The 26593-nt window shown below is 25.0% G+C and overlaps 2 protein-coding genes across 6 annotated transcripts in view; both read right to left on the bottom strand.

Moving 5' to 3' along the window:
• The window catches only part of LOC100201129 (tubulin monoglutamylase TTLL4), a 44725-nt gene extending 32548 nt beyond the window's left edge, over positions 1-12177 (bottom strand). For 4 of the 5 annotated variants that reach the window (XM_065810580.1, XM_065810581.1, XM_065810584.1 and 1 more), the window contains exons 1-10: positions 12040-12177; positions 11495-11581; positions 11237-11422; positions 10767-10877; positions 10502-10578; positions 5976-6065; positions 4130-4228; positions 3967-4049; positions 3765-3893; positions 3563-3688 (exon numbers count right to left, since the gene is read on the bottom strand). In XM_065810580.1, the coding sequence (XP_065666652.1) occupies positions 3563-3688; positions 3765-3893; positions 3967-4049; positions 4130-4228; positions 5976-6065; positions 10502-10578; positions 10767-10877; positions 11237-11422; positions 11495-11570 (977 nt within the window). In that variant the 5' untranslated portion in view covers positions 11571-11581; positions 12040-12177. The remainder of the gene's footprint in view (positions 1-3562; positions 3689-3764; positions 3894-3966; positions 4050-4129; positions 4229-5975; positions 6066-10501; positions 10579-10766; positions 10878-11236; positions 11423-11494; positions 11582-12039) is intronic. The other variant, XM_065810582.1, reaches the window with a different exon arrangement.
• Positions 12178-12491: 314 nt separating this feature from the next.
• LOC100197557 (tRNA wybutosine-synthesizing protein 4) lies at positions 12492-26393 on the bottom strand. Its single transcript, XM_065810577.1, has 7 exons — positions 24751-26393; positions 20709-21197; positions 16672-16763; positions 16110-16241; positions 13892-13950; positions 12910-13042; positions 12492-12767 (listed from the first exon to the last, which is right to left on the bottom strand). The coding sequence occupies exons 1-7, from the start codon at positions 25667-25669 to the stop codon at positions 12606-12608; spliced, it is 1986 nt and encodes a 661-aa protein (XP_065666649.1). The 5' UTR covers positions 25670-26393; the 3' UTR covers positions 12492-12605.
• Positions 26394-26593: the final 200 nt, after the last annotated feature.

Genomic DNA, 26593 nt, shown 5'->3' with positions numbered 1-26593 from the left:
TAATCTTATCTATCTATATAAAAGTAACCATAAATCTTCAGTAAATACAAAAAGGTTATAAACAGACATATGATGAAATGCATAGATTTATCAACATTTAAAATGATAGGAAGTATAAGATAAAGAAAAAACATTATTGCTTTTGTGTAATCATAATTTATGTAGTGGTGGTAATAAACTTCTCCTCAGAATCGCGTTTATTATTACTGGCGTTTCGAAGAGGCTCAGCACCAATACCTAGTTTATCCCATCAGATAAACATCATCGGCATTTATGCTTTACCCCGCAATTATGCCTACTCCATATTGCAGTAAAAAAGGACTTCACTACAATCAGCCAAAACCCTAACTTCACCCAAATTTGTAAAGCAATAATATTTTTGAAGAAATAGTATGGATAGTGAGAGATGTGAATTCAATACCAAATAATATAACAAATTTAAAACAAAATAAAACAGTACATATATATATATGTATTTCAAAGTAACTCAACTCAGCAAATATATTTTGTATTGTTAGAAGTTATATTGCACCACTATCATATTTTCAAGTACCGCATTGTAATTAAAGTTATTTTATTAACGCATTAAAAATCATACAAACAGTTTTTTTTCTCTCACTATAACAGAAGTTACAAATAAAATCTTAGTTCTTATTTGAAAAATCATTTTTATCATTTTTTTCAAATGAACTAATCTTTATTTAAAAAAATATTTTTTTCATAAAACATAACATAATATTTGTTTATTTTCTTATAATTTTACAGTTGGTTTTTAGTTATTTTATTAACTGTTAATAAATTTTTTCTTATTTATTTTGTGAACTCTTTTTAATAGTGTTTTTAAACAATAAAGAGTTTTATCAGTTACCAATAACATATTTGTGATCATAGTTTATTTTCATAAATTAAACGAACATCATTAAAACTTTACGTTATTGAATTAACAATAAACTTAAAATAAAATATCTTATTTATAAAATATTTACATCAAAATAAATCGTGCATTTTTTAAACTATTATGAAAAAAAATAATTGTATACTTAAAAGGAATTTATATATTTAATTCTTTAAGATAAAACTGATAACACTTTACTTTCCTTAACTAAATAAACAAACTGTTTCTTTAACAAAAAATCTATTAGTTTACAATTGCGGTTAAATGCTTTTATTTACGACTTTATTTCTTCTGAATAAATGTCACATAAACGATATTAAAAGATAATTTAAATATTCTAAAAGATAAAAGTTCTTTCGTAAGCAAAACTGCTGAACGCGTAGGCAAATCCCCTTTTCGCAAGCAAAATGCGAGCTGCGTAACGCTTCTTAACAAGGCCTGATATATATATATATATATATATATATATATATATATATATATATATATATATATATATATATATATATATACATATATATACACACACATATATATATCCGGAATATTGTATGGGTAAAATAACTGGAAAAAATCTGGAATATATTTTCCATTATATTCCTCTTAATTTTGCTTTTAGCTGAGTTGTTTTCAATTTTTTTTTAACTTGGCTTAGTTTTTGTATGAGTAATAAGTGAAAAAGCTTAAAAAACAAATATATTACAAAAATATATACCTAAACTTGTATGTATAGAAAACATTTTGGATATCCGGAAAAACTAAAAGCTGAGAAAAATATACAGAATTCCGGAAATATCCAGTAAAAGATAATCCCTGTATATTAACTAATGTTGTAGAGATTTACCTAAAACTTGCTTGTCATTTACAAATCATCCACAAACCATTTTTACTTAGTAATTTCCAGGTCCTGGACATTACCCCTGTACATTAGGTCCTGGACATTAACCCTGGACATTTACCTGCACCTAGGATCAGGGTTTGGTTACAAATATTATTATTAATTATCATTACTACAATTATACAGGAAATCTATTGGAGAGACTGGTTCTACAACAGAGATTTCAAAAAGTTATACGACAACTCATCTTCATGATGGTGCAACTCCTTCAACTTCTAATAGTAATACACAATGAAACAACTAACAACACATAATAAGTACTCAATCTTTGAAAACTTTATATTTCTATAGTTGACGTATATATTATTCTAATGTAATATATCTTTGTATATATAATTAAATATTACTTTTTAAATGACATTTAAAAAGATTATGATTTATTAGATACCTTTGCTGAATACTATATTGTATTATTTGTTCAAAATTCTATTTTGCTACCTCATAATATGTCATACTTTGAAGATCTTAAATAAATTAGCTTTTAAGTAATTAAAATTAATACAATGAAATGGGTTTGATCTCAGTACTGGGCAAGGGAAGATCCACGGTGTTTGGTATTTGTATGCTCCAAACGCGTTAAGTGAAACAATTGGTCTACAAATTAACTAAAGAGATTTAATCTCGCACACCTGTATATAATGTTTTCCAGTGGACAAGATTGAGTTCAAGTGGGTGAAATTCAGTTTTTTTGACTCCTTGTACAGTTATTAAGGTTAATGTCAGACACTCTTGTAAAAGTTAAAACAGTTTGCATAGTTTTCTGGCTGAAAAACTAAGCAATTTAATGATGCATAATGCAGCAAAGTCTATAAATAGCCTGTCAGTAGCAATTTTAGTGTGGATATGGGAGAGATTTGATTAAATTACCCTAAACACTTAACACAGGCTTGACCAGGAAGGCATGTGATTTCAGGTCATAATATGACCACGCAAATACTATTTGATTTTACTTAACTTGACCACAGCTGTTAATATGTTTTGAAAATTTGTATACGTTTTAAAAACATGCTAAAAAAATTATCTTAACTTAACTGTAAAGAAACATAAATAAAAATTATAGTTAAAGCAGCAAATAAATCTTCGTAAAAAAAATTTAAAAAACATTTATAATAAAAAATACTTATGTAAATATAAAAAAATATATATTTATTTGTTAACGTTTCTATAAAAAATCATTAGCAGTGATTTGTTACTTTATTTAAATGCATTTCAATAATATAAAAACATAAGTAAAGATCAAAGTTATTTAATTCAAACGGCTTTTTAAAAAGTTTGTGTTTTTTTTCCTTCTCAACAAAAACTTAAATGATTTTTATATAAAGTTTATTAAAGAGACCTTCGTTGTTTAAAGTATTTGCTTATAAAATTTAATTTTTTTTTTTAATTTTTACTTTTTTTATTTTTACTTGTAAAAAAATCTTATATAATTAAATAATATAATAAAAAAATTAACAACTTCCAAAGATACTTTAATTAAAATCATTAGCTACTTTATTTTAAAACATTTTGCTAATATAAAAACCTTAGTAAAGATAAACGCGTCGAAGTTATTTATTTTCAACGAAATTAAAAACTAATTTTTTCAGTGCAATTGTTAAAAACCGTGGTTAAATCATCAAGACAAAATATTTTTTGCATGATCATATAACGACTTGAAATCACACGCCTTCCTGGCCAAGCCTGCAAACATCAACTTTTTAAATACAGTGCTTTCACCATTTACAAAAAAAAAAAAATTTTTTTTCAATTTACAAAATATAAAGATTTACCATTTATGAGACAAATTATTGTTTTCCATTCCAGGTTGCTTGTAGACTTTCTTATTTTGTTTGTTGACACTGTAGTTTGTTAAATGAATGTATTTGTCAGATAAAGTTGCAGTTCGAGCTGAGTATCTATCACAAAAAGTAAAAAGTTGTAATTCATTGTGCCATTCAAAAAATAAATAAACAAAAAGAAAATATTTCTTACTTTCTTGTTGCAAATCTTACTAAACCATCATTAAAAACATATACTCTCAAAGGATCAAAACATGACACATAAACATACACCCTTAAATCAAACTTGCATCCGTTGATAAGGTATGGATTGATAATGTATCTACATTTGAAAAAATAGTCAAAAATATTTTTAAATCAGAGTTAGCAAAAATATATAAAATCAAAATAAAGACCTCTGAACAACCAAAAACTGTTTCTTGGGAAGCTCTTCCCAGCTGCTTATTATTTTTATTCCTTTACCCCGAGCTGATGCAGGCTTAAATTTCAAAAAATGTTAAAAATGTGACAATAAAATGCAAAATTTAAATAAAATATCAAAAACATATTTTAACATACTGGCTTTACAATCCATTTACGCTTTCTTTCCCTCCATTGTCTTCTTAACAAACATAAATCATTAGGAAGTATAAATGTTTGCGGCATAAAGTTAAAGTTCTATATTAATAAAAAATATAAATCCATTTTAAAAATTATGTTCAAAACTATATTTTATCTACTAAGTTTTTTTTTTTTATCATTATTGGTAGTAGTAGTAGTAGTAGTAGTAGTAGTAGCAGCAGCAGCAGCAGCAGCAGCAGCAGCAGCAGCAGAGGTTGTTGTAATAGCAGGCCTTGTTTTAGAGCATTTCGCATAGAGTGATTTACATACGCCTTAAGCAACTTTATGTAAGCAGCAAGCGATTTCCGTTAAGCAACTTTTTATCATTTCTCAACTTTTAAATTATTCTATAAGTGGTAAGATAAAAAAAAATCGCATTAACTTTTGAGTGATGTTTATGTAAAAATATTTGTTACAAAAATTTGAATGACAATAAAAAAACTCAAACAAAATTAAAAGATTATTTTTATTTTATTTCATTGTAATGATTGATTTTTTGAATTGGAAGAAAAGATCATAAAAACATAATTTAATTCTGATAAAAAATATATGATTTAATTTAAAACTAATTTAATAAAAATATATAATTTTATTCTGATTAAAAAAAAAAAAAAAATTAATTTAGACTAAAAATATATAACTTAATTTCGATTTAAAAAAAAAAAATAAGTTCATTAAAATTAAAGTTAAATTGGGTTTAACTTAACTGTCAAATTTATCTAAAAATATTACTAAATATTATTTAATATTGAAATTTTATTTGTTCTTAAAAAAAATTAACTCATTTTTATCGCAATTGTTTTTTTTGGTTTTTCTTCCTAAACTAACTTTTTTACTCAAAATTAATTTTAAATAAACGGCTGCTTTAAAAATTTGCACAAAACATTAGTTAAACTTTTTTTTTTTATAACGCAAGTTAAATTGCAGCGATTATTTTTTAATGAACAATATATTCAGCGATATAATTTTAATAATAAAATAATAAACTAATAAATTTTTAATAAATACAGTAAACAAATTAATATAATTTTTTTATTTGTTACTAGTTAATTCCTTTTAAATAAAAAATCGTTTTAAGTTGCAAAGATGCAATTAGAAATTTAAGAAATAATCATTTTAAAATTTCAAAAATTTAGCATATTTTAATTCATTCATGCAAATGTCGAGAAATTTGTTAATATCAAACTTTTTTAAAAATGCAATATTAAATTGAATGATTTAATATTAAAATTAAAATAAAAAAGAATAAACATTCCCTTATAGTAATATTAAAAAATTAAGAGAATTTTATGACGTCAAATATCGTGTTAAGCTTATACATTGAGCATTTTTTATTTAAAATTTGTAATAGTAGCAGTTGAAGTAGTAGTAGTAATAGTAGCATTAGTAGAAGTAGTAGAAGTAGTAGCAGCAGCAGCAGCAGTAGTAGTAGAAGTAGTAGTAATAGTAGCATTAGTAGAAGTAGTAGAAGTGGTAGAAGTAGTAGCAGCAGCAGCAGTAGTAGTAGTAATAGTAGCATTAGTAGAAGTAGTAGAAGTAGTAGCAGCAACAGCAGCAGTAGTAGTAGAAGTAAATTTTACACTCTGTAATTTTCAGCACAAATGACACAAGAATTTAAAAAAACAAGAATTTAGCAATTTATTTGAATAACTTGAATATAATTTATTACAATAATAACACAAAGACTTATTGGCTTTATTGGTTAAATGCATTATATTTTCATTTAACTTATTAAATATGCAAATTATAGATATTCAAGGGTCATTATGGCTTATTTTATGCACAAAAAATAATATTCAAAAACCTTTTCTCCATGTACAGTTTGAAAACTACTAAAGTTCTTCCAAAGTTTATCTTTTCTACCAATTTGAAATGTCCCAGGAAAATGATTAACCTGTTGAGATTCAAGATGGCAAATTTAACACCTAAAAAGTATTTGTGACACTCAACACTCAATATTTTTATATATTCATTTTTTTTTTTTTAAACATCTTCGCTTCCAACAAGGCTGCAAGCAACCACTAATTAAAGTTGAAAGTTACTGGAAATATGAGTTGTTCATAAATATCTGAGAATAGTTTGATAATATACCTAGTGAATAGTATATCACCATATAATCAATATATTTATCATCTAAAAATGAAAGTTTCTACATTGCTGGAAACAATGATTACAAGATTTATTGATAATTTTGCAAAACTGATGCAACAGTAAACTTGCTCAAAATATTTTTTAATTCACACTAATAAATAACTAAAAAACCACTTATGAAGTTTGAATGATGATTAATTAAATAAGTTTGCATGACAGTTACTTTTGATATTTGCAATATTTACAAATGCAGAACTTAACAAACAGGACTAGGCGTGCAATTGCACTCCAATCTTGACCACTCGTGTAATTGTTTTGTTTTAAAAGCTTGACCACGGCTTTTTAGATAATTTAAAATGCACTGAAAAAAAAACCAACAAATTTTAAAAATTATAAGCAGGCTAAACTATAAAAAAAAGAAGTCTTAACAAAAAAAAAAATTAAAAAAGAAATTAAAACCAATAGCTCAAAAAAAAATCAACTCATAATTTTCAAACTCATAAAGTTTCAAACTATAATACTTAAAAAATTAAATTGAATTCTCTCTCTCTCTCTCTTTATATATATATATATATATATATATATATATATATATATATATATATATATATATATATATATATATATATATATATATATATATATATATATATATATATATATATATATATATATACATTTGCTTTTCTAGTGTGTAGTTTACATTAAAAGAATAGTTTTTACATTCTTTATTTTAACATAAATTAAATACTAAACATAAATTTTGTACATACTAAATTTATTTATAAAAGTACAATTTCCATTAAAAAAATTTAAGAATTCTCATCAATTATTTTTTTTAAAGTTGGCATAGCATCATATTTATTGGGGCTCTTTGACACACGTCAGTAATTATACGCGGGACTCGCGACAAAAATTCTGGTATGCAACCCTTAGAATTAGCAAAAGTGAGGTCGGCAATATTTTGCCCACCTGTTAGAGGTCGGCATCAGGTCTATGTAACAACTTGAGAAAAAATAAAGAAAACTTTATTTTAAATACCCTTTTATTACTACTTTTAAATCAAAAATGTCCAGCAAAAGAAAAAAAAAAGATGTTACATGCGCACAAAAAAGGAAATCACAAAAGTTGTAATAACAAAAGAAAAAAAACTTTTATTTATCATCGTGCAAGCGAAAGAATTTTTATTTAGACAAATTCTCATAACAAACAATAACAAAAATAATTACCTAATTTAAAAAAAATAAAACCAAAACAAAAAAATATTAGCTAAAAAATAGTATATGTTAAAACTTATTAGCTCCACTTTTGATATTTTAATTTTTTGTTTATTTGCTTTGTTACAATGATTAATTTTATCAAAAAAAAAAGAAAATATTTATTAATTAAAAAAGAAATTATTATTACAAACATCTTATAAAGAGTTTTTTTTTATAAATAAATAAAAAACTTCTATGGATAACTTTATTATTAATTTTCAAAATAATATTTCAAGGGAGTTGAGATACCTTTGTTATCAAGAATAAATATACTATAACACTATCAAATATTTATTTAACAACGAGGATTTATCCAAACTCCCTCGCTATATTATACTGAAAAATTATTAACAGAGTTATATCTGTAGAAGTTTAATTAATTATTACAAGTATTTATGCTTGAAGCAATATCTCTTTCAATGTCTTCATTTATATTTATAAGAAAAATAATAGTTTAGAAAAATAAAATTTTATAATAGCTACATCAGCTTTATATAATTAACAGATTGCGGAATATCAAAAAAGTAAAAACAGAAATTTTCTTATAATTTAGAAAAATATTTGATAAAAATGTTTATAAAGGGTATGTTAAACTTTTTTGTCGTGAGGCAAGTGAAAACGCAACGGTATATGAAAAAATATATAATGTAACTTAAACCTTGGTTTGAGTATTTGTTACCTAAATTGTAATTTGACAATTTACAAAACAAATATCAGATACTTTAGTCATTTTATGGAAAAATATTTCTCTAACAAACTTGCATTTGTAGAAACTTTACCTTCTTTATGGTCAGAATCTAAACAATTTATTAGGTCATGGGGTTATTCAAGCTTGCATAATTACTTCTCTAAGCCTGTGTAATAAATAGAGGGCCACCTGTACAATCCGCTAACACTCTTAGAAAGCCAATTTTTCTTTAATCGGATCTGGAACACAGTCGTTTATGGTAAGTTTCAACTTGTACTTGCATACTAATAGCCTTTGACGACTTTTATAGCCCTTTATATTTTTATATTTTTTTGCATGAAATGACATCCGGACCATATTTTAAAAATCTGGAAAATTGTTTGGGTAAAATATTCAGAAAAAATCAGGAATATGTTTCCTCTCAATTTTGCTTTTAGCTGAATTGTTTTTAACTTTTTTTCAAATTTTTCTAAGTTTGTATGAGTGATGAGTGAAAAACCTTAAAAAAGAAATATATTACAAAAATATATACTTAAACTTATATGCATGGAAATTGTTTTGGATATCCGGAAAGACTTAAAGTTGAGAAAAGTATCAGGAATTCCAGAAAAAAGATAATCCCTGATTATAAAACAGCAAGTTGTCGCAACAAAGTTTGACTTTAATTAAATGTTATTATAATTTCATTGTTTGCTATGATGCCATTTTGGTTGCATAAAAATTTTCATTTCGAGCTTTTGAATAAGCTTTTCTGAAAGATTGTTAATTAATAGATTTTTCTGAAAGCCCAAGATCAATGTAAATTGAACATGGGTTACATGTCACTCATTTTTAGAGTTGCCTGATTCTCATTGAAATAAGAGGTCTTAGGAAAGTCTGATAAAAAAAAAATTAGTATAATAAATTAAAATAAATGACATTTACAACTATATTTTAAATTAATAATTCAATCTTTTAATGTTTTATTTTAATGTTTTTATAAAATTAAGTAACATGTTTAATAGAGAAACAAATGCCATTCAATACATTTCAAAAAGTTTATATAATTATAAGAATTACAAAATTTCTTTTATCTATGTACTTACATTTTTATTCAAAAAAAAGAAACGTTACAAAAGATAAAAATTAATTCTTTTAGCACATATTTAAAATATCTGAAAAGCCATAAGCAAATTGTTGGAACAAATTATCTCCCGATGCATGTGTGTGTGTGTGTATACATATATATATCAACCCTCGGAATTAAGAAAAATGAGGTCAGGAATAATTTGCTGACCTCAATCTTTTAAAGGTCGGGATCAGGTCAGCAAAAAAAGTTTGATACAAAGGTCTTACCATAACACATAAAAACGAGGTCAGTAATTTTTTGAAAAAAACCAATAAAACCCTGGTAATCTGGATTTTATTGGGTTTATTTTGAAGATATTTTATAATTTTATGAACGATTATAACTTTAACATTACATTATTATACTATTACATTATTATACTATTACATTATTATACTATATTATTACTAACTATTAATATTAACTATTATAACCAACAATAACAGCTATCAGAGCAGGTTTACTAATATTTGAATCATTATTTGGAAATACATTACCACAACGTTTATTCAAATATTTTCAAAGATTGAGATTGAGTCACTTTTTTTATCTTTCGTGTTATTCACCTCCGAAGACTGAGAAGGCCACTACAGTCGAGAAGGCTACCTTATTGCGGTTACAACCCTCTCACAACTTTTTAACATAAACCCTTATAAACAAGACCACTGTGTGGAAAACAAGTTTGTTAACTTGAATTTCAAGTTTAAATTTGAAGTTGAATTGAAACTTCAGTTACATCCTCCCATTCTCCAGCCTTATTTTTCCCATTTCTCATTGACATTTTTAATTATAAAAAATATTATTTTTAAATCTAAAAAAAATCAATACATATAGATTTAACATGAAATTTTTTTTTCAATGTCAGTAAAATTTCATGTTAAATTATGTTTAGAAATCTTTTCAAAAAAATTTGGAAATTTCTGTACATTAATTATTGAATTTCTCTTAGTTATAAATTATTAAATAACAATATATAAAATATATTTTTTTAGTAAAGTTAAAGTAGAAAATTATACTAATTTTGAATAACCTTAAATTAAAAGAAAAAAAATATTAGCAGACACGAAATAAAAATAAAACCCAAAAAACAAACCACTGGGCTGGGTTTTTATCAACCCTGACTTGAGGACAAAAAATTAATGGGGATATATGTATAGTAAAATAGAAGTAACCATCATTAAAACCTTTTGAAATATGCAAATTGTTCGAAATTCAATAGACTTCATATGCTTGCCCCACAATCCCAGCCAATTGGGGTTTTCTATAAAAAGTACAATCTATTAGTACCAAATTAAATCAATATCAAAACTGAAAAATTTCAAAATACTTTTTATTTCACTACATTTTTATTTAAAATTATTCTTTAAATACTTTAAAAATTTAAAACAAACCTATTGTAAAACTATTCTTTTTTTATATAAAAAACATTGTCAATTATATAAAACTTACTTTTTGTCATTTTAAAACCAGTTCTTTTAACACAATCTCTAACAACTTTAGGTGTTATTTTACAAAACTTCCATTTCAAAAAGTCACAAACCTCTGCAGGAAAACAACCTACTAAAAAATTCTTTTCTTTTAAAATTAACCAAATAAAAGATTAAAAACACCATAATCTTCAGGCACATAATTTTTAGGTTATTATTAATACTTTTTATTAACTAATTCCTTATAAACAAACTTTTAATTAACATTTAATTAACTTTTAATTAACAAAATTTAATTAACTTTTAATTAACAAAACTAAACTACAAGGTGAACTACAAGGTTTACAGGTTTTTCAAACAACAAATATACAATATAATTATTTTTAAAAAAAGTTAAAAACAAGTATAAACAGATAAAAATTGACATTATAGTCAATTGCTATATTTCTTTTTTTTTAACTAAAAACAAAAACTTAGAACCAACTATAAAACCTTTTTCTTGATCAAGCATAAAATATAAAGTAGGTGCCACATTTGAAAATAAGCTTTTTAAGAGCGGAATCTTGCGTCTTTCTACATCAAGTTCATTTGCAGAATCTACCAATCTTGAATGCATAGCTTCAATGTGTATCTCTTGCAAAGATAAACTAGAAATATTTTCCAGTAAACTCATGTTTTCTAAAGAAACAATAAAATTAAAAATTCTAAAGAACTTCAAATAATACCTTTATTGTGTTGAATATATCAAACCTTTTTCAAAATATTTGTCATCCTCCATCCCAGAATAATCTTTTTCACATGCAAAATTATTTTTGCTATCATTCATTCCTGAATAACCTACAATATAATTGTTTAAATTTGGATTTGGTAATTATCAAAACCAGAATTAGGTCTTAGACATTCTCATTAACTGAATCAGCAATTCTTCTTTTGCAATGAAAAATGGATTTGGTTTATAAAAAGAAACAAAAGTGCAGAACTTTTAGAGGAAAATTAAATTCATCTAACTAAGAATAAATTTGGTAAAAAATAGAAAAAAACTTAATTTTTAAATTTAATTGATTTGCTTAAGCGGAAATAGAAGATGGTCATAATAGCCAGCTCTCTTATGACTATCTCCTGTTTATTGCGACTCTCCTTATTAAAGATTTTTTTTTATTTTAAATGATGCAACAACATAAAGGAAGTTTTTAACAGGTATTAGTTTTTTTAGTTTAATAAACTAACAAAAATTTTTAATGACTACATAAAAAAATATAAAATTTTAAAGAAATTAAAGAATTTTAAGAACTTGCAATAGTAAACTCATGGTAAATCACTTGACTTGAGGTTCAAAATTCCACCCTATTCCTCTGGAACTACCACACTAAACTTGTTGCTCCACGTAGTAGCCTTGTTTAAAGTTTGTTTCAGAATTTAAGATTGAAAGAGAGTTTCAAATAAAATAAAATTAAAAACAAACAAACAAAAAATGCACAAAAAGTCTCCTTAACTGTAGTAACTTTGAAGCCTAGAGGAGGGAAGAGCCTCTGGAGCCTTGGGGAGGTATTTTAATAAAAAATAAATTATCATTTTAAAAAAATTGAAGAAATAAGTAAACTTAAAATTTATACTTTAAGTTATATTATTAAAAAAAAATTTTTATATATATAAATCGGAATAGGGAAAAGATCTTAAAATTTATAGGAAACAATGTTAAGAAAAAGTGGTGATAATAAGAGTGAAACCAACAATTAAGAAATCATTATAAACTTATTAAATTTTATTAAGTATTATTAGTTTTTTTCTACATTTTATATTTGCACAAAGGGAAAATAAAAGCTTTCATTTTTTAAATTTTGTTTCATTAAAACTACAAATTTCACAATAAATTTTGCGAAAGATCAATAATTGATAAATGTTCATTAAAATGAGTGCCAAAAGAAAAGCAATTTCCACCACCACCAATAACAATAACTTTGTTATCATTTGTCAACATACTGCAGTGATTATGAAGCATAAGTGGGTATTCAGGACTGGAGATCTATAAACATTAAAAAAAATTTACTTTAACAGCAACTTGAAGTTTTAAAACATTTTTTTATTATTTTAATTTAAATTTTGATTCACATTTTAATTTTTAAACACAACTTTATATATATATAAAAAAAAAAACTTTTACTTACAGGTAACATCAGAGGTTGCCATACTTTTTTAGATAAATAAATAAGAATAATTGGTAGTTGATAATGCTCAGAGGGATCAACTCCACCTACAATAACTAGTAAATCATCAACAACATGTGATGTGTGTGAGTAGCTATTGAAACAAAAAAAACAAATTATAAACACATTTAAAAAAATTTTTTTCATTCTAAAATTTCCAAACAGATACCAGATATTGGTGACTCTAGGAACATTTCTAAGATCTGCCAGAGGAGGGAAGCGAACCACTACTTATTTTGTCTAACTATATAAACAACAGTTAGTTGCCACCTTTAAACAGATCTCAGATATTATTCAGAGCATCAATGGAAATTAATCATTAAGCCCTGCATAGAATAGGTGGGTTTTTCCAATGAAACCTTTAAGTGCTATGCCTCTGCATTACAACTGGTTGAAAAATTTTATTTTATTTATTGTTATCATTCTATGATGATGGCAATAAATATAAAAATCATTTTATTTTTTGTTGTTATTATAGAATTCCATTATTGTTATCATTATACAATAATAACAATAATAAAAACAAATTTTTTTAACAGTTAAAATGTAGTGGCAGAGCACTTAGAAAGTTTCATGAACAAAATCCACCTACTCCATAGAAAGAGAAACCCATTTTTAACTCAACCATTCAATTTAATTTACCATAGAAAAAAAAAAGAACCATGTTAAATTGAATCACACCATAGTTTCGCATTAATGTGATGGTTGCAAGTGCAGTCAGGAGGGAGGAAAAAAAATGAAAACCTCTGACACTACATATATATAATACATACTAAAGTGCATTTTATTATCTTTTTAAAAGAAAAACAGTTTTTTATTTCAGTAATATTAATCATACAATCACTAAGCTAAATTCTGGGATAGATCACATAAATCTGCTGATTTGTAAATATCCACATTTTTGTTTTTAGTTCAACCTTACTTTAAAACAACAAATTCTTACCGTGCAGGTAACTCTGGAACAAATTGAATTTCATCTATATAAATTTCTGATTCATCATCCTTTAATACATAGAAATTGTTTTTTTTTTAAAAAGAAACTAATATTAAATACAATATAATAAAATTTTGCTAAATAACAATTTAATAATTTAGTTCAAGAAACTAAAAAAACTCTTTAAAGGCTTTTTTTAGTTGTCCTTTTGGTTTTTCATTTTTTAAATTTACATTTATAGAAAAATTAATATATAAAAATATAAAATATCAAGTATTTGAAAAAAAAAAAAGTAAAAATATTAAATTAGTGTACACATGAAAAGTAGCCTGAGCAGTTGTTAAAGGAAAAACCAAAATTTCATAAACAACTAAAAAACTATTAAATAGTTAAAGTAAAATAAAAAAATAAATTTGATTGAGTGGAAGATAAATACAAATTTCATTACCTGCTTCACAACTATAGACATTTGAAAAGCTGCATAAGGACAAAAATATGAAAATATTTTAAACAGCTATGACATTTAAAGTAGAAATCTTTTCAAGCAGCAATGGCGCAGTGATTAGAGTTTTGGCTCAGAACCCAGAGGTTCCCAGAGGTTCGAGGTTCAAGGACCTATGCTCTAGCTCAACAAATGACTTGAAAAAACTTGAAAAAAAATTTTCAAGTTTTTTCTTTTGAACTAATCTGTTTACTCATATTTCCTAAAATCTGTAAAACATTTACATCAAAGAGTAATACAATTTAAGTAAGACTTTGTATTTGTGATTTTACCAAAGGATTTAAAATGATGTAAAAAACAACACAAAACCATACAGGTATTATATTGGAAGAAAAATAATTATTGGCACTAAAACTTATTTTAGTATTTTGGACGTTTTGTGGGAAAAAAAGCAAAATTTCCCCAAGCTTAGGTCTAAAATTATACTTACATATGTAACACCTAAAACATTTACACATGATATTTACACATAAAATATATATGTAACACAGAAGGAATTTATTATTTGGATAAAATGTATTATATTATTGCAACATGCACATTGTATAACGACATTAGACAATTTCTCAATGAAAGTTGTGGATTCAGTAAATAATGGTAAGACTTACAAAGAATTTAATAAGCAGACTGGAATCTGTTTTTGAGTAGTCGGCAACATTATGTAAAAACATAATTTGAATGGAACTACTGGTATTGCTGGAAGAGACTACAAAAAAGAAAAACATCTGCTGCCATTGATCAAAATATTACTTTACAAGTCAAGCAAAACAGATTAGAAGATGCTCAAAATATTGCCAACAAAGTTCAAAATTAACACAAAATAATGATTTCAGCTCTAACTATCCAAAATAGAATCCGAGAGCAACGATTTTACATTAGAGGCAAAAAAAACCTTATTTGACTCTTAGAAATATGAAATAAAGATTATTGTTTACAAAAAAATGTGGACATGCCAATTGAGTCTGGAAGATAATAATTTGGAGTGATTAATCTAAATCTAACCTGCCATGGTTGAAGCATGAGAGAAAATAACTCCATAAGAAGCGAAATCTCTGATGGAATCAATACCTCAATCTCTGCAAGCAGTTATTCTGCCAAATGGTGGCCTAACTAAATATAAAATTGACCTTTTTTGCTAAAATTCTTAAATTTTTCTTATTTGTGTCATTACTTTTTTGCAAGACAATTTTTGATAAATATAAGTACAGTTGATTTTTTTATGTCATTTGAGCTTATATTTGACAATTTTTGACAATGCCTTAATATTATGCAAATAATTGATAGTTTTTTCTTTTAAAAAATAAAAATTAACTATGATTTTTTTTTTAAATACACTTATCACATCAAAACAGATTTGCTAAACTTGCTAATCTATTTGACTCACTATTAGAATCATTTTTCACTCAAAAGTTTTTTTATATTTTAGAGTAAAAATTGCTAGTTTCTCTATATCTTGGAACAGCCTACGCAATTTTGCAGTTATGAAGATATTAAACATAAAAACTAAAAAAAAAATTTTGAAAAAATTGTTCTTTTTATTTGAATGATAAACATCTCTTTTTATCTCTCCATTTTTAAATCATTTAACCGAACATTAGAGTTTCTGAGCATTAAAAAACTTATTTTCTTAAAACTTAATTTCCTATTATTCCAGAGCACAAAAACTTTACGCTACACACATTATAGTCAAAAAATTATATAGAATATAATAGTTACAAATATTACCTGAATATGCAGAACATTTAAAGTATTTAGTGTTTTATTTTCATGATTTAATCCACCATACAACAATAATTTTTGTTTCCAAACCTCCATTGAATGAGAATGACGTGGTACTAACTCTTTCTTTAAAACTTCCTAAAATTATTATTAGAGTTATTATTTTAACATAATTTGATAAATTAACAAGATATTTTATATGTTCTTTTAAATAAGACTTTTCTAATTATGGAGAAGGCTTACACATATTTTTAATACTCATATTGTGGAGAAAGCTTACACATATTTTTAATACTCATATTATGGAGAAGGCTTACACATATTTTTAATACTCATATTATGGAGAAGGCTTACACATATTTTTAATACTCATATTATGGAGAAGGCTTACACATATTTTTAATACTCATATTATGGAGAAGGCTTACACATATTTTTAATACTCATATTGTTAATATTTGTTCTTGTTATTATATTTTATACTTTGTTATTATATTTTGTTGTTATTATATTTTATACTTATTGTTTTAGCTTAAAAATTATATAAAAATTTTATTTAAGAAAATACCTTTTTCCATTGGTACGTTTTACTATTGAAACATACTAAATCATTAAATGTATTGCCATTGGAACAAATACCACCAAATATATATATGTTGCCTTAAATAAATAATTCTATTAAAATAAGCATTAAATACTAGTTTTATTCAAACAGTTATTCACACAAACTTAAATGTTTTTATTTAAAAAAGTTGAATGAGCAAGAATTTAATGACATGCTTACAAATGATTATTTGTAACCAGTTATAACTCACATCAGATAAAAATAAAGAACACTTTATTTTAGATTCTGCTTGCAAAATTTGACAAATGAAATCTGAAAACTTGTATCAATAATATGAATAGAATTTAACTTTATATTAAAATATCAATGGTTTTCGTTATTTTTTGAAATAATGCAATGTAGCTTTTTTATCCACATGATAAGGGGTCTGGAAGTTTATTTAACTAGATTTCTGTATTAAATATAAAGTTGTTAATCTAAGCATAGTATGTTTTAAAAAATATAGCCTAAAAAAAATTGAGAGAGCCGAATTGTGTACTGTTAAAAACATTTTATAGTTATCTATTTATTTAAAGATTATTGCACTTGTCAGGCCCATAATCTATAAATAAAAAGGTTAATATTTTTATTGTTTTTGATTTACTATTGGGCAAAAAAAATTACTAATTACTTGCTTCATTCTCAAAACACCAATAACTAACTTCATTATAGTGTGTTCCCGTGGGTCAAGGACTTTTTAAATGTTGCCATTATTAGAGGACAAAAATGTAAAGAAACTGTTTGCGGTATTAATTTCAATACTATTTGTAATAGGTTTTTATTAGGTTTTAGTACTGATATTAATATATTAATATATTATTTAAATATTAATGTGGTATAATAATAAAGATTTTTTCTAAAATCAATATCAAGTTTATTTACTACATTTACTATAAAGAAATGTTGTGCTACAAAACATTAGATGTACCTTCCAAAAACATATATGATTACAAATCTTATACAAAGGCACATAGACACTTGCTTAATTCCAGATAACGAATTCAAAAACAATGAAGAAAAATTTCCAACTGTAACTTACATTGATTTATTAAATGATCAATTATTTTCATCAAGTTCTTAAACAGCTGAGAATATGAAGATCTATAAAGCATGGAAGTGTTTAAATAAGAAATAAAATTTTTAAGTGTTTTATTCTAAACATCTACATGATACCCAAATTAATTCATAGATTTTAGCAGAATTTAATATTCACACTGTAATTGCAAGGTAGACCTCGCTGAAGCATGTACACATATTGCTGCAGTTTTAATTTGGATTAATAAAATTGTTAAAATGTGAGAATCTAAAACAGTAGGTGATTACTCACCAGCAAAGTAGGTGTAAGTAACAGTAGGTGATTACTCACCAGCAAAGTTAATAACAAAACGTTTTTTCAATTAACTAAATAAATTAAAATTAAAGGCAGCTGTTATAGAAACAGTCCTTGAATCAGCTCATGAATACTCTACTATATAAGTACTTATATAAGTACCAGATGGTGTTGTTAAGTGTACTTTTTTTAAAAATATGCTTAGAAATTAAATTTCTATACAGTTATAGAAAAACCATTACAAGGTATGATTGAAAATTAAAAAAACTTGTTATTGTTAATTAGAAAAAAACAGTCAATTATCACTTTAAAGAGACCAAGGATAATACTACCAAGTACAAACTCAACTGAATATTAATGCTGCAAAAGTAATAAAAAAGCATGCTGAGAAAAAAAAACTTCATTAAAAGTTGAACAAAAATTTTGAGAGAGAAAAAGTTATTTAATATACATTTAAAAAAAAAGATTTAGATGAAATAATATTTTCTTCAATTTATCTTGTAAATATCTGTATAGTTTATTAGCATATTTTTAAATTATAGTTAATTATAGTTATTTAAATTCTTCTAAAGATGGACATAAGTTAACCAAAGCACATACTGAATGAACAACTTCTTCTTATGTTGTATGAAATTCTCAATCTTTAGTAAATAAAAAATCAACTGGTATCAACTCAAAGAGAACAAGATTTTTTGTCATATTTAACAATTTCAGGAAGTTTCAAAAAATCTAAATTTTTGAATGTTTTTATTTTTTTAGTTACTTTCGATATATAATTTATAACACCTATTATATATTACAATTAATATTTTATAAAGTTTATTGTGCAATAAAACATTACCCTAAAAATCTATTTAAAAATCTTAACTGTATATTTTTTATTATATCGGCTTTGTTTACATTTAAATCCTCTCATAACGGCAACGTTTCTTTAGTCAAGTGACCCACAGGAAAACTCTATAACAATTACCAATCACTTGTTTTATTATCACTGTCACCAATCACTTTGTTATTACAAAGATTATCGTTATCAAAATAATCTAGATCTTCATTATTACATATGGTTATTGCAGTAATCTAGATCTTCCTATATTTATGAACGATAATGTACTTGATGAGTTATCTACTCTTTATCTTCTAGGATTAACTCTTATTCTGATATTTCTTGGAAACCATATATCAAATCGATTGCAAAACTAGCATCTGCTAAGATTGCATCCGTTTATCGTGCTTGCCGCTTTCTTACTCTGAATTCTATTTTTTATCTCTATAAATCTCAAATCCGTCCTTGTATGGAATACTGTTGCCATATCTTGCAGCCAACCATTATCACACCGTCGTAAGGTTGCTTCTCTTTCTCTTTTCTACAAATACTATAATGGGCAATGCTCTCAACAGATAGGGTCTCTTGTGCCATCTACTAAAATTCATTTTCGTGTTGCCTGTCGTCTATTAAGTCTCATCTTTTTACTGTGACTATTTCTAAGTGCTCTAAAAACTCTTATTTGACTAGTTTTTTTCCTCGAACATCATTTCTTTGGAATTCACTTCCTTTATCTTGTTTTCTCAATTTATATAACTTGCAATATCTTAAGTCGCCTGTCAATCATTATTATGCTCTATAAAATTCATCTTTTCTCCTCCAGTATCTTTCAACTCTAATAGTGGTTGCTTGCAGCCTTGTTGGAAGTGAAGATGTTGAAAAAAAAAACATAAAAAAATATATCATACCAATTATATAAAATAGTAAAAAAATCCATGGGAACCTTAATAGAATATAATAATATATATATAATAATATTTTATAGACACCATATTTTTTCAAACATGTACACAGATTAATCTAAAAAAACAGGTCAAACTGAAAAAATATTTCAAGCTCTTAAATTAATGTCTTTCAGTTGGTGCTTGCGATTGGTACAACAAAAAAAATTAATATTAATACATTCAAAACATTGGTACTGTTACCAAGGTATTATGTGATATGGTTTAGAATTATCAGCTTTGAAATTTTAAAGTTTAAAACTCATAGAAGGTGTCATTCATTTTTTTTGTTTTTTAAAACTATAAATAAGTTTTTTAGTTATAAAAAAACATTTTTTTTTAAATATTTTTTTAACTTGTTTACACAATCTTAAACATAAAATATTTTTTTAACTTGTTTACACAATCTTAAACATAAAATATTTTTTTAACTTGTTTACACAATCTTAAACATAAAGTCAATATTAGTATTGCTATACATAACTATACATCATTTTTGTTTTTAAATTATTATTTTGTTATTAAAAACAATTATTTTTATTATGTTTCTACTAATTTATAATTTAACTTATTTATATCTATTTCTACTTATTTTTAATTATATTAGGTTTTTATTCAAAATGAGAGCTTATGATTGCCCTTAAGTGAAACATTAATAGTATATAAACAAATTTAGATGGTATACTGTTTGTGTAAAACTAAAGAAACTGTATAAAAGACAAACTACTAAAGGTTTCTTATTATGCTTGGTGGATATTTTGAGTAATAGAAATCATATAAAGTAAAAAAACAATAAGATTTTAATAAATCTGATGCAAAATCTGAAATAAAGCTAAGAAAAATGCTTAGTGTGTAACTCTCAAGAGGAAAACACTCACAGAAATGTGCTAATCCGTAATTTATATACCTTTTAAGTTTACAGCAGAATGTCTCCATCTACATTTTGGATTACTATTTTCAGAACTACAAGAACAATTTGAAAAAATTTGAATTGGTTTTAAGCTATCATTTTCTAACTTATACAATCCATATGAGCAACATGGTTTTACAGGAGATAAGCGACCACCGTAAACAAAGATACTTCCATCATCTAATAAAACCATAGTATGAAACATAAGTTTGATATCAGCTTTAACAAGACTGAAATCTGCACCATTATTTCTAACGACAAATGCACTAGATAACTTTTTGTGTCCGTTATCAAAATCAACACCAAATCCACCAGTAATAAGTCCAATGTCAGAGCTGATTTTGACACAAGCGTGGCCATATCGTTTAAAAAGAACAGATAATAGTGATAACCTTTCCACTGGAGCAACACAATTATTACTTTCCAAATTGTCACAGATTATCTGAGTTTTGGGAAAGGTTGATGTTGCAAAATTTAAACAAGAACCTAAAATAAAAAAATTTAAATCTAATTATTTAGAACATTTAAAAAGAAATAATTTTTTTATTATAAACATGTGCAAGTATAACATAATGATAAATAAATAAACAAATGATAAATAAATAACAAAATACTATTTTAACTAAAGAATAAAATTTAACTCATAATAAAGGAGTCAGCAATCTTTATTTATGTTGATCATGAAAATGTTTATATATAAATGTACATGCATATATATATAAATTATAACATTTATTTTGAATTTAAAAAATATACTTTAGGATGTATCAATATTTATGCAGCCTCAGCCAAAAACCCAACCCCCGCTATTTTTAACAAATCTATTAATTAATTATGACACAGCAAAAAAGAAATGCAATGATCTCAAAATATGCAAAGACTCTCACATGCTGATAAAGAAGAAAGACAATCAATTTGTCAGCTTGTAGAACAACAAAACTTGTGTGGTAATTTCAATAAAAAAAAAATATATGAGCAATAAAATTTCCTTTAAAAATTATTTGTTAGAAACATTATATTAAGAATTTACTTGAATTTTATAAACATTGTATTATTTTCACTTTGCATTACATAAAATTTGAAAAATTGTATATAAAGAAAAGGCTTAATGATGTTTTAACTGCTTCTACACAATTTGTTTAATAAAGGTTCTTTAAAATGGTATTCATGTTGGATTAAAAAAAAAGATATCCAAATAAAATCATGCAAGGGATCATCCATAAAGTATGTACGCTTGGAGGGGAAGAGGAGGTCTGCAAATGGCATATATGTGATGGGAGGGCAGTGGGTGAATTATAAAAGAAAAGGAGACACTAAATTAAAAAAATATAACAAAATGTTAGATAAATAGATTAAAAGCAAATATATTTTTAGGGAGGTGGAAAGTACTCAAAAAAGCGTATTGCAAAATGCGGGGCAGGGGGGGGGGGTAGAAAAAAAAAAGCGTACGTACTTTATGGATGACCCCCAACATCAATCCATCAGCCAAGAATAGAAGACATTCAACTAAAATTATGAGTATTTATGAGGTGCAGAGTGATTCCAAATGTTTAAATTATTATTATGATATGCTAAAACCTTTTCTATCTTTAACATAATATTGAACACTGGTAAATTATATAAATAATGAACAGTTTTGTTTACTCCAGTGTGGTCTGGTGTTGGTCTGGTTTAATATATATATATATATCTATATATATATATATATATATATATATATATATATATATATATATATATATATATATATATATATATATATATATATATATATATATATATATATATATATATATATATATATATATATATATATATATATATATATATATATATATATATATATATATATATATATATATATATATATATATATATATATATATATATATATATATATATATATATATATAGACAAAGTAGACAACAAGACAAACGTAGCCAAACTTTTCCTAAATTTAATCGATAAAAACTTCTCAAAATCTCATAAATTCCATAAGCTGTTTAATCGAAACAACCTGAAGGTTAGCTATAGCTGTCTTCCAAATATTCGCAACATCATCACTTCACATAACAATAAAATTTTATCAAATTCTTTAAACCTTAATGCTCCAACACGCAATTGCCGACAGATTAATTAAATAAATGTCCACTTAATGGAAAATGTTTAATTAAAATTGTCATCTATTTATGTAATGTTAAGACAAATCCGCAAGATGAAAGTAGATATTATATTGGGCTTACAGAAAAAACTTTTAAAGATCGCCTTTACAAGCACAATAATTCCTTTCATTATGAAAGTGGGTCAAACTCTACCGAACTTTCTAAATTTGTGTTGAGTGTTAAAAAGAAAGGTTTAAATCCTGTCCTTTCGTGGAAAATTTTAGACCAGGCTGAATCGTTTAAACCTGGTGGTAAGTCATGCAATTTATGCTTGATGGAAAAATATCATATAATTTCATCCCCATTGCCTTTACTATATAGGCAAAACGAACTTGCGTCTAAGTGTCGCCATGAAAACAAATATATGATGAATAACTTTAATGTCATCAAAGAAGACACTCCACTGTATTTTTAATATATTTTTTTTGTCGTTGTTTTTTTGAGATTTTTAACATCTGATGATTGCTATTTGTGTGAAACTCTGAGTAATGTTTTAAATAAATTGAGTGTTATAATTATTTAGTTTTTTACTATATATATATATATATATATATATATATATATATATATATATATATATATATATATATATATATATATATATATATGTTGTTTTTTTGAGATTTGTAACATGATATGATGATCGCTATTTGCATGAAACTCTAAGTATTGTTTTAAATAAATCGAGTGTTATAATTATTTAGTTTTTTATTATTATTATATATATATATATATATATATATATATATATATATATATATATATATATATATATATATATATATATGGGCATTTTTATTTTTAACTTACGTTACACCTGCAACAATTTTATCAAATGTTTGCTTATTTAAACTGTAAATTAAATTCTTAGCTATTTTGTATGAAAGCTGTTAGTCTAGCCAAAAGAGAGCGAACTTATTACTAAAAATGCCACTTAACTTACATTACACAGAAAACAAGGTAAAAATAATTGCTTTAACTTTTAAGTCCGATTTCTGCAAATCAGTAAAGTGGTTTCTGTTGGAAACTTTCACAAGATGTTGAGAATTCAGTTTAGGAGGGAGAGGTATATGAGAGAAGTTATATGTGATCATTTGTGACAAGAGGGAAGGGGTTAAAAATTGACAAATATAGGGTGATGTACTTTATGGATGACCCCCTTTTAATTGCATTTACAAACGATTTGTTTTACCAAAACAAAAATATTAACTAAATAGGAATTATGTAACGGCGTAATTAACTTTGTAAGCAACTTAAATTTAACAAAAAAGCACCAGAACTTTAGTAAATGCATGTAGTTTTAACTTACATCACACAAATTTAAAATAAAAATGTGCATTAACTAAGCATCGTTATTCAAAACTTTAAATGTAAAAATGTAACATTTAATATTCTTATGCATATGTTATTAAAAAGTTTTTTAACTAAATTTTAGAAAAAAACAAAACTTTATGGTTTTTTTAACTTACGTTACATGAAAATTGCAAAAGTTTCGTTATTTTCTAGAAGTATATATATTTTACTAAGTACAAAATCTGACCAACAACAATTTAAACATGTTCACGCTTCATTTTCACGCTAAATTAATTCAGATTATGCAAATAAATTCATGGTTATAATAACATTTTACAATGATACTCTTTTTATCGTGCGACAATAAGAAAAACCGTAACTTTCAGAAGCATAAAAATGACTTAAATTAACTTTAGTACAAAAGGTATATTTTAAATAAATTTTCTCGTGTCTATATCAATATTAATTTGCTAAAATTTGTCTTTTTCATTTTGCGCCAAGTATTTGCTAAAAAGGTTTGCTGACACCTTTTAAAGTAAAATATAAATAACATAAATAAAGTATACTTTAAAGGGAAAAAAACCTTGAAAACTAGAAACAAGTGCATAATGGGAACACTTTAAGTGCCATTCTTCATATTCATCAAATACATCAAGATTGCTCAAAGATAACTTTTCTTTAACATAATTTTCATAAAAAAAATTCATATCAAATCCAATAGCAACATCAAACCCAGCATTTAATAGTGCATCTTTATGCTTTGTAATTGTATCTAATACATCAATTCGTTTCAATGGTGATTGAAGTTTAGAAAAATGTTTAACCATAGTTTGACCAAACGCATCATGTGGGTATACCTGTTCATATATAGAAAATTGAGAATTTTTAAATTGAAGGTGAATCCATTTTATCAGTTCTTCAGATGCCTTATAGTCTACATAACTCAAAACACATTCTGAGAAGATCAGTGTTGGAATACTAAAATCTACATTGTTTTGCTCTAACACCATTTTTAACTTTGGCAAGTCAGTAAAATCACAAGGAAGAATAAAATAATCCTTGGAAACAATACAGTTGTTAACACAGGCCATATCTTCTAAAAGATTTTTCAACACATTAGCATTATTAATTAGAATGTGCTTATGATTAACTACTTCAGGAAAATCAACCTCGTAGTATCGACAATTTACTAGCAAATGTTTCCATTTTAGACGAAAAAAAGAACTATCAAAACCTGCACCAAGTGATATAATCTGTGAACTAACTTTCTGAGAAACATTTAATAAAAAGGTTCTTAATACATAGTCAATGGAGATAGCACGAATATAGTAGCCTCTGTGAATCAAAGGTGATCTTCGTTGAACTTTCTTAATAAAATACTGTAAAAATGGGTCTTCAAAATATCCAAACTGTGCCATTGATGCCTTACTAACAATGCTACTATCATTGGTCTCTTGAACTGAAACATTGTTGTTTTTGAAGTGTGTTTTTTTTAAAACCATGTTTGAGTGCAATTATTCAATAAAAACAATTTTTAGAATTTATTTTTAGAAAAGCTTCCTAAACACCATCTAATACCTATTCTGAGAAAAAAACATTAATAATGTTAAGGGTTTGATTATAACCAACTTTTTGTTATAAAATATTCTACATTTATGCATCCCTCAATTCATAAAAGCACATATGTCCCCTGATAATTGCATTATAAACAAAAAAATGAAAATAATTTGAATATTACAGAAATAATCTTATGACTAAAAAACTAAAAACTCTCTACTCAAAAGTCTCTCTTACAAAAACTCTCTTACAAAAACTCTCTCTTACAAAATTCATTTATAAAAATATTTGCTTCTTATAAAGATAACATACATATTTCTCATAAATATAAATTGTACATATATAAACTAATCTCTGCTGCCTGTGCACTGTTTAATAAAACAAACCTAACTGCAGTAAAAGAACCATTAGTGAATTTAAATTTAATTTGAAAATATTGTGATTGCCTTGACACATAATGAACCTTTGATTTGAACTTACACTGCTCTTTTTAAAAACAACTTCAGCTATCACCAATATAGCATTTATTACATCGATATAACAATGTATATGAAATGTATATAAAACAAATTAAGTAGAACCTTTAAAAATAAATAAAATGACACTCTTAAAAGAAAAAAAACATTCTTGAATTGAAAATAACACCTGTAAAAAAAAAAAAAAAAAAAATATATATATATAGTAAAAAGTAAAAAATAAGCTAATTAAGGCCAAATCAGTATATGGTAAAACACTACCAAATTAAAATGGAATGCCTAATAAAAATAGTGACACATTTAAATAAACTTTTTCCTGTCTAGTTTATTAAACTACCAGTCTACAAAAGAAAATATAAACATGTCTAAATTAAAAAAATATCAATAACAAAT

Source organism: Hydra vulgaris, chromosome 11 (genome assembly GCF_038396675.1).
Source record: "Hydra vulgaris chromosome 11, alternate assembly HydraT2T_AEP".
NCBI lineage: Eukaryota > Metazoa > Cnidaria > Hydrozoa > Anthoathecata > Hydridae > Hydra > Hydra vulgaris.
This window is presented reverse-complemented; position numbering and strand designations above follow the sequence as displayed.

Excerpts from the sequence above, each read along its gene's own strand:
- LOC100197557 (XM_065810577.1), bottom strand. The coding sequence starts at position 25,669 with ATGGTTTTAAAAAAAACACACTTCAAAAACAACAATGTTTCAGTTCAA. Across the intron at positions 21,198-24,750 it reads ACTTGTTTCTAGTTTTCAAG|GTTCTTGTTTAAATTTTGCA; the intron begins GTTTTTTTCCCT and ends TTTTTATTTTAG. Across the intron at positions 13,951-16,109 it reads TAAATGTTCTGCATATTCAG|GATGATGAATCAGAAATTTA; the intron begins GTAATATTTGTA and ends TATGTATTAAAG.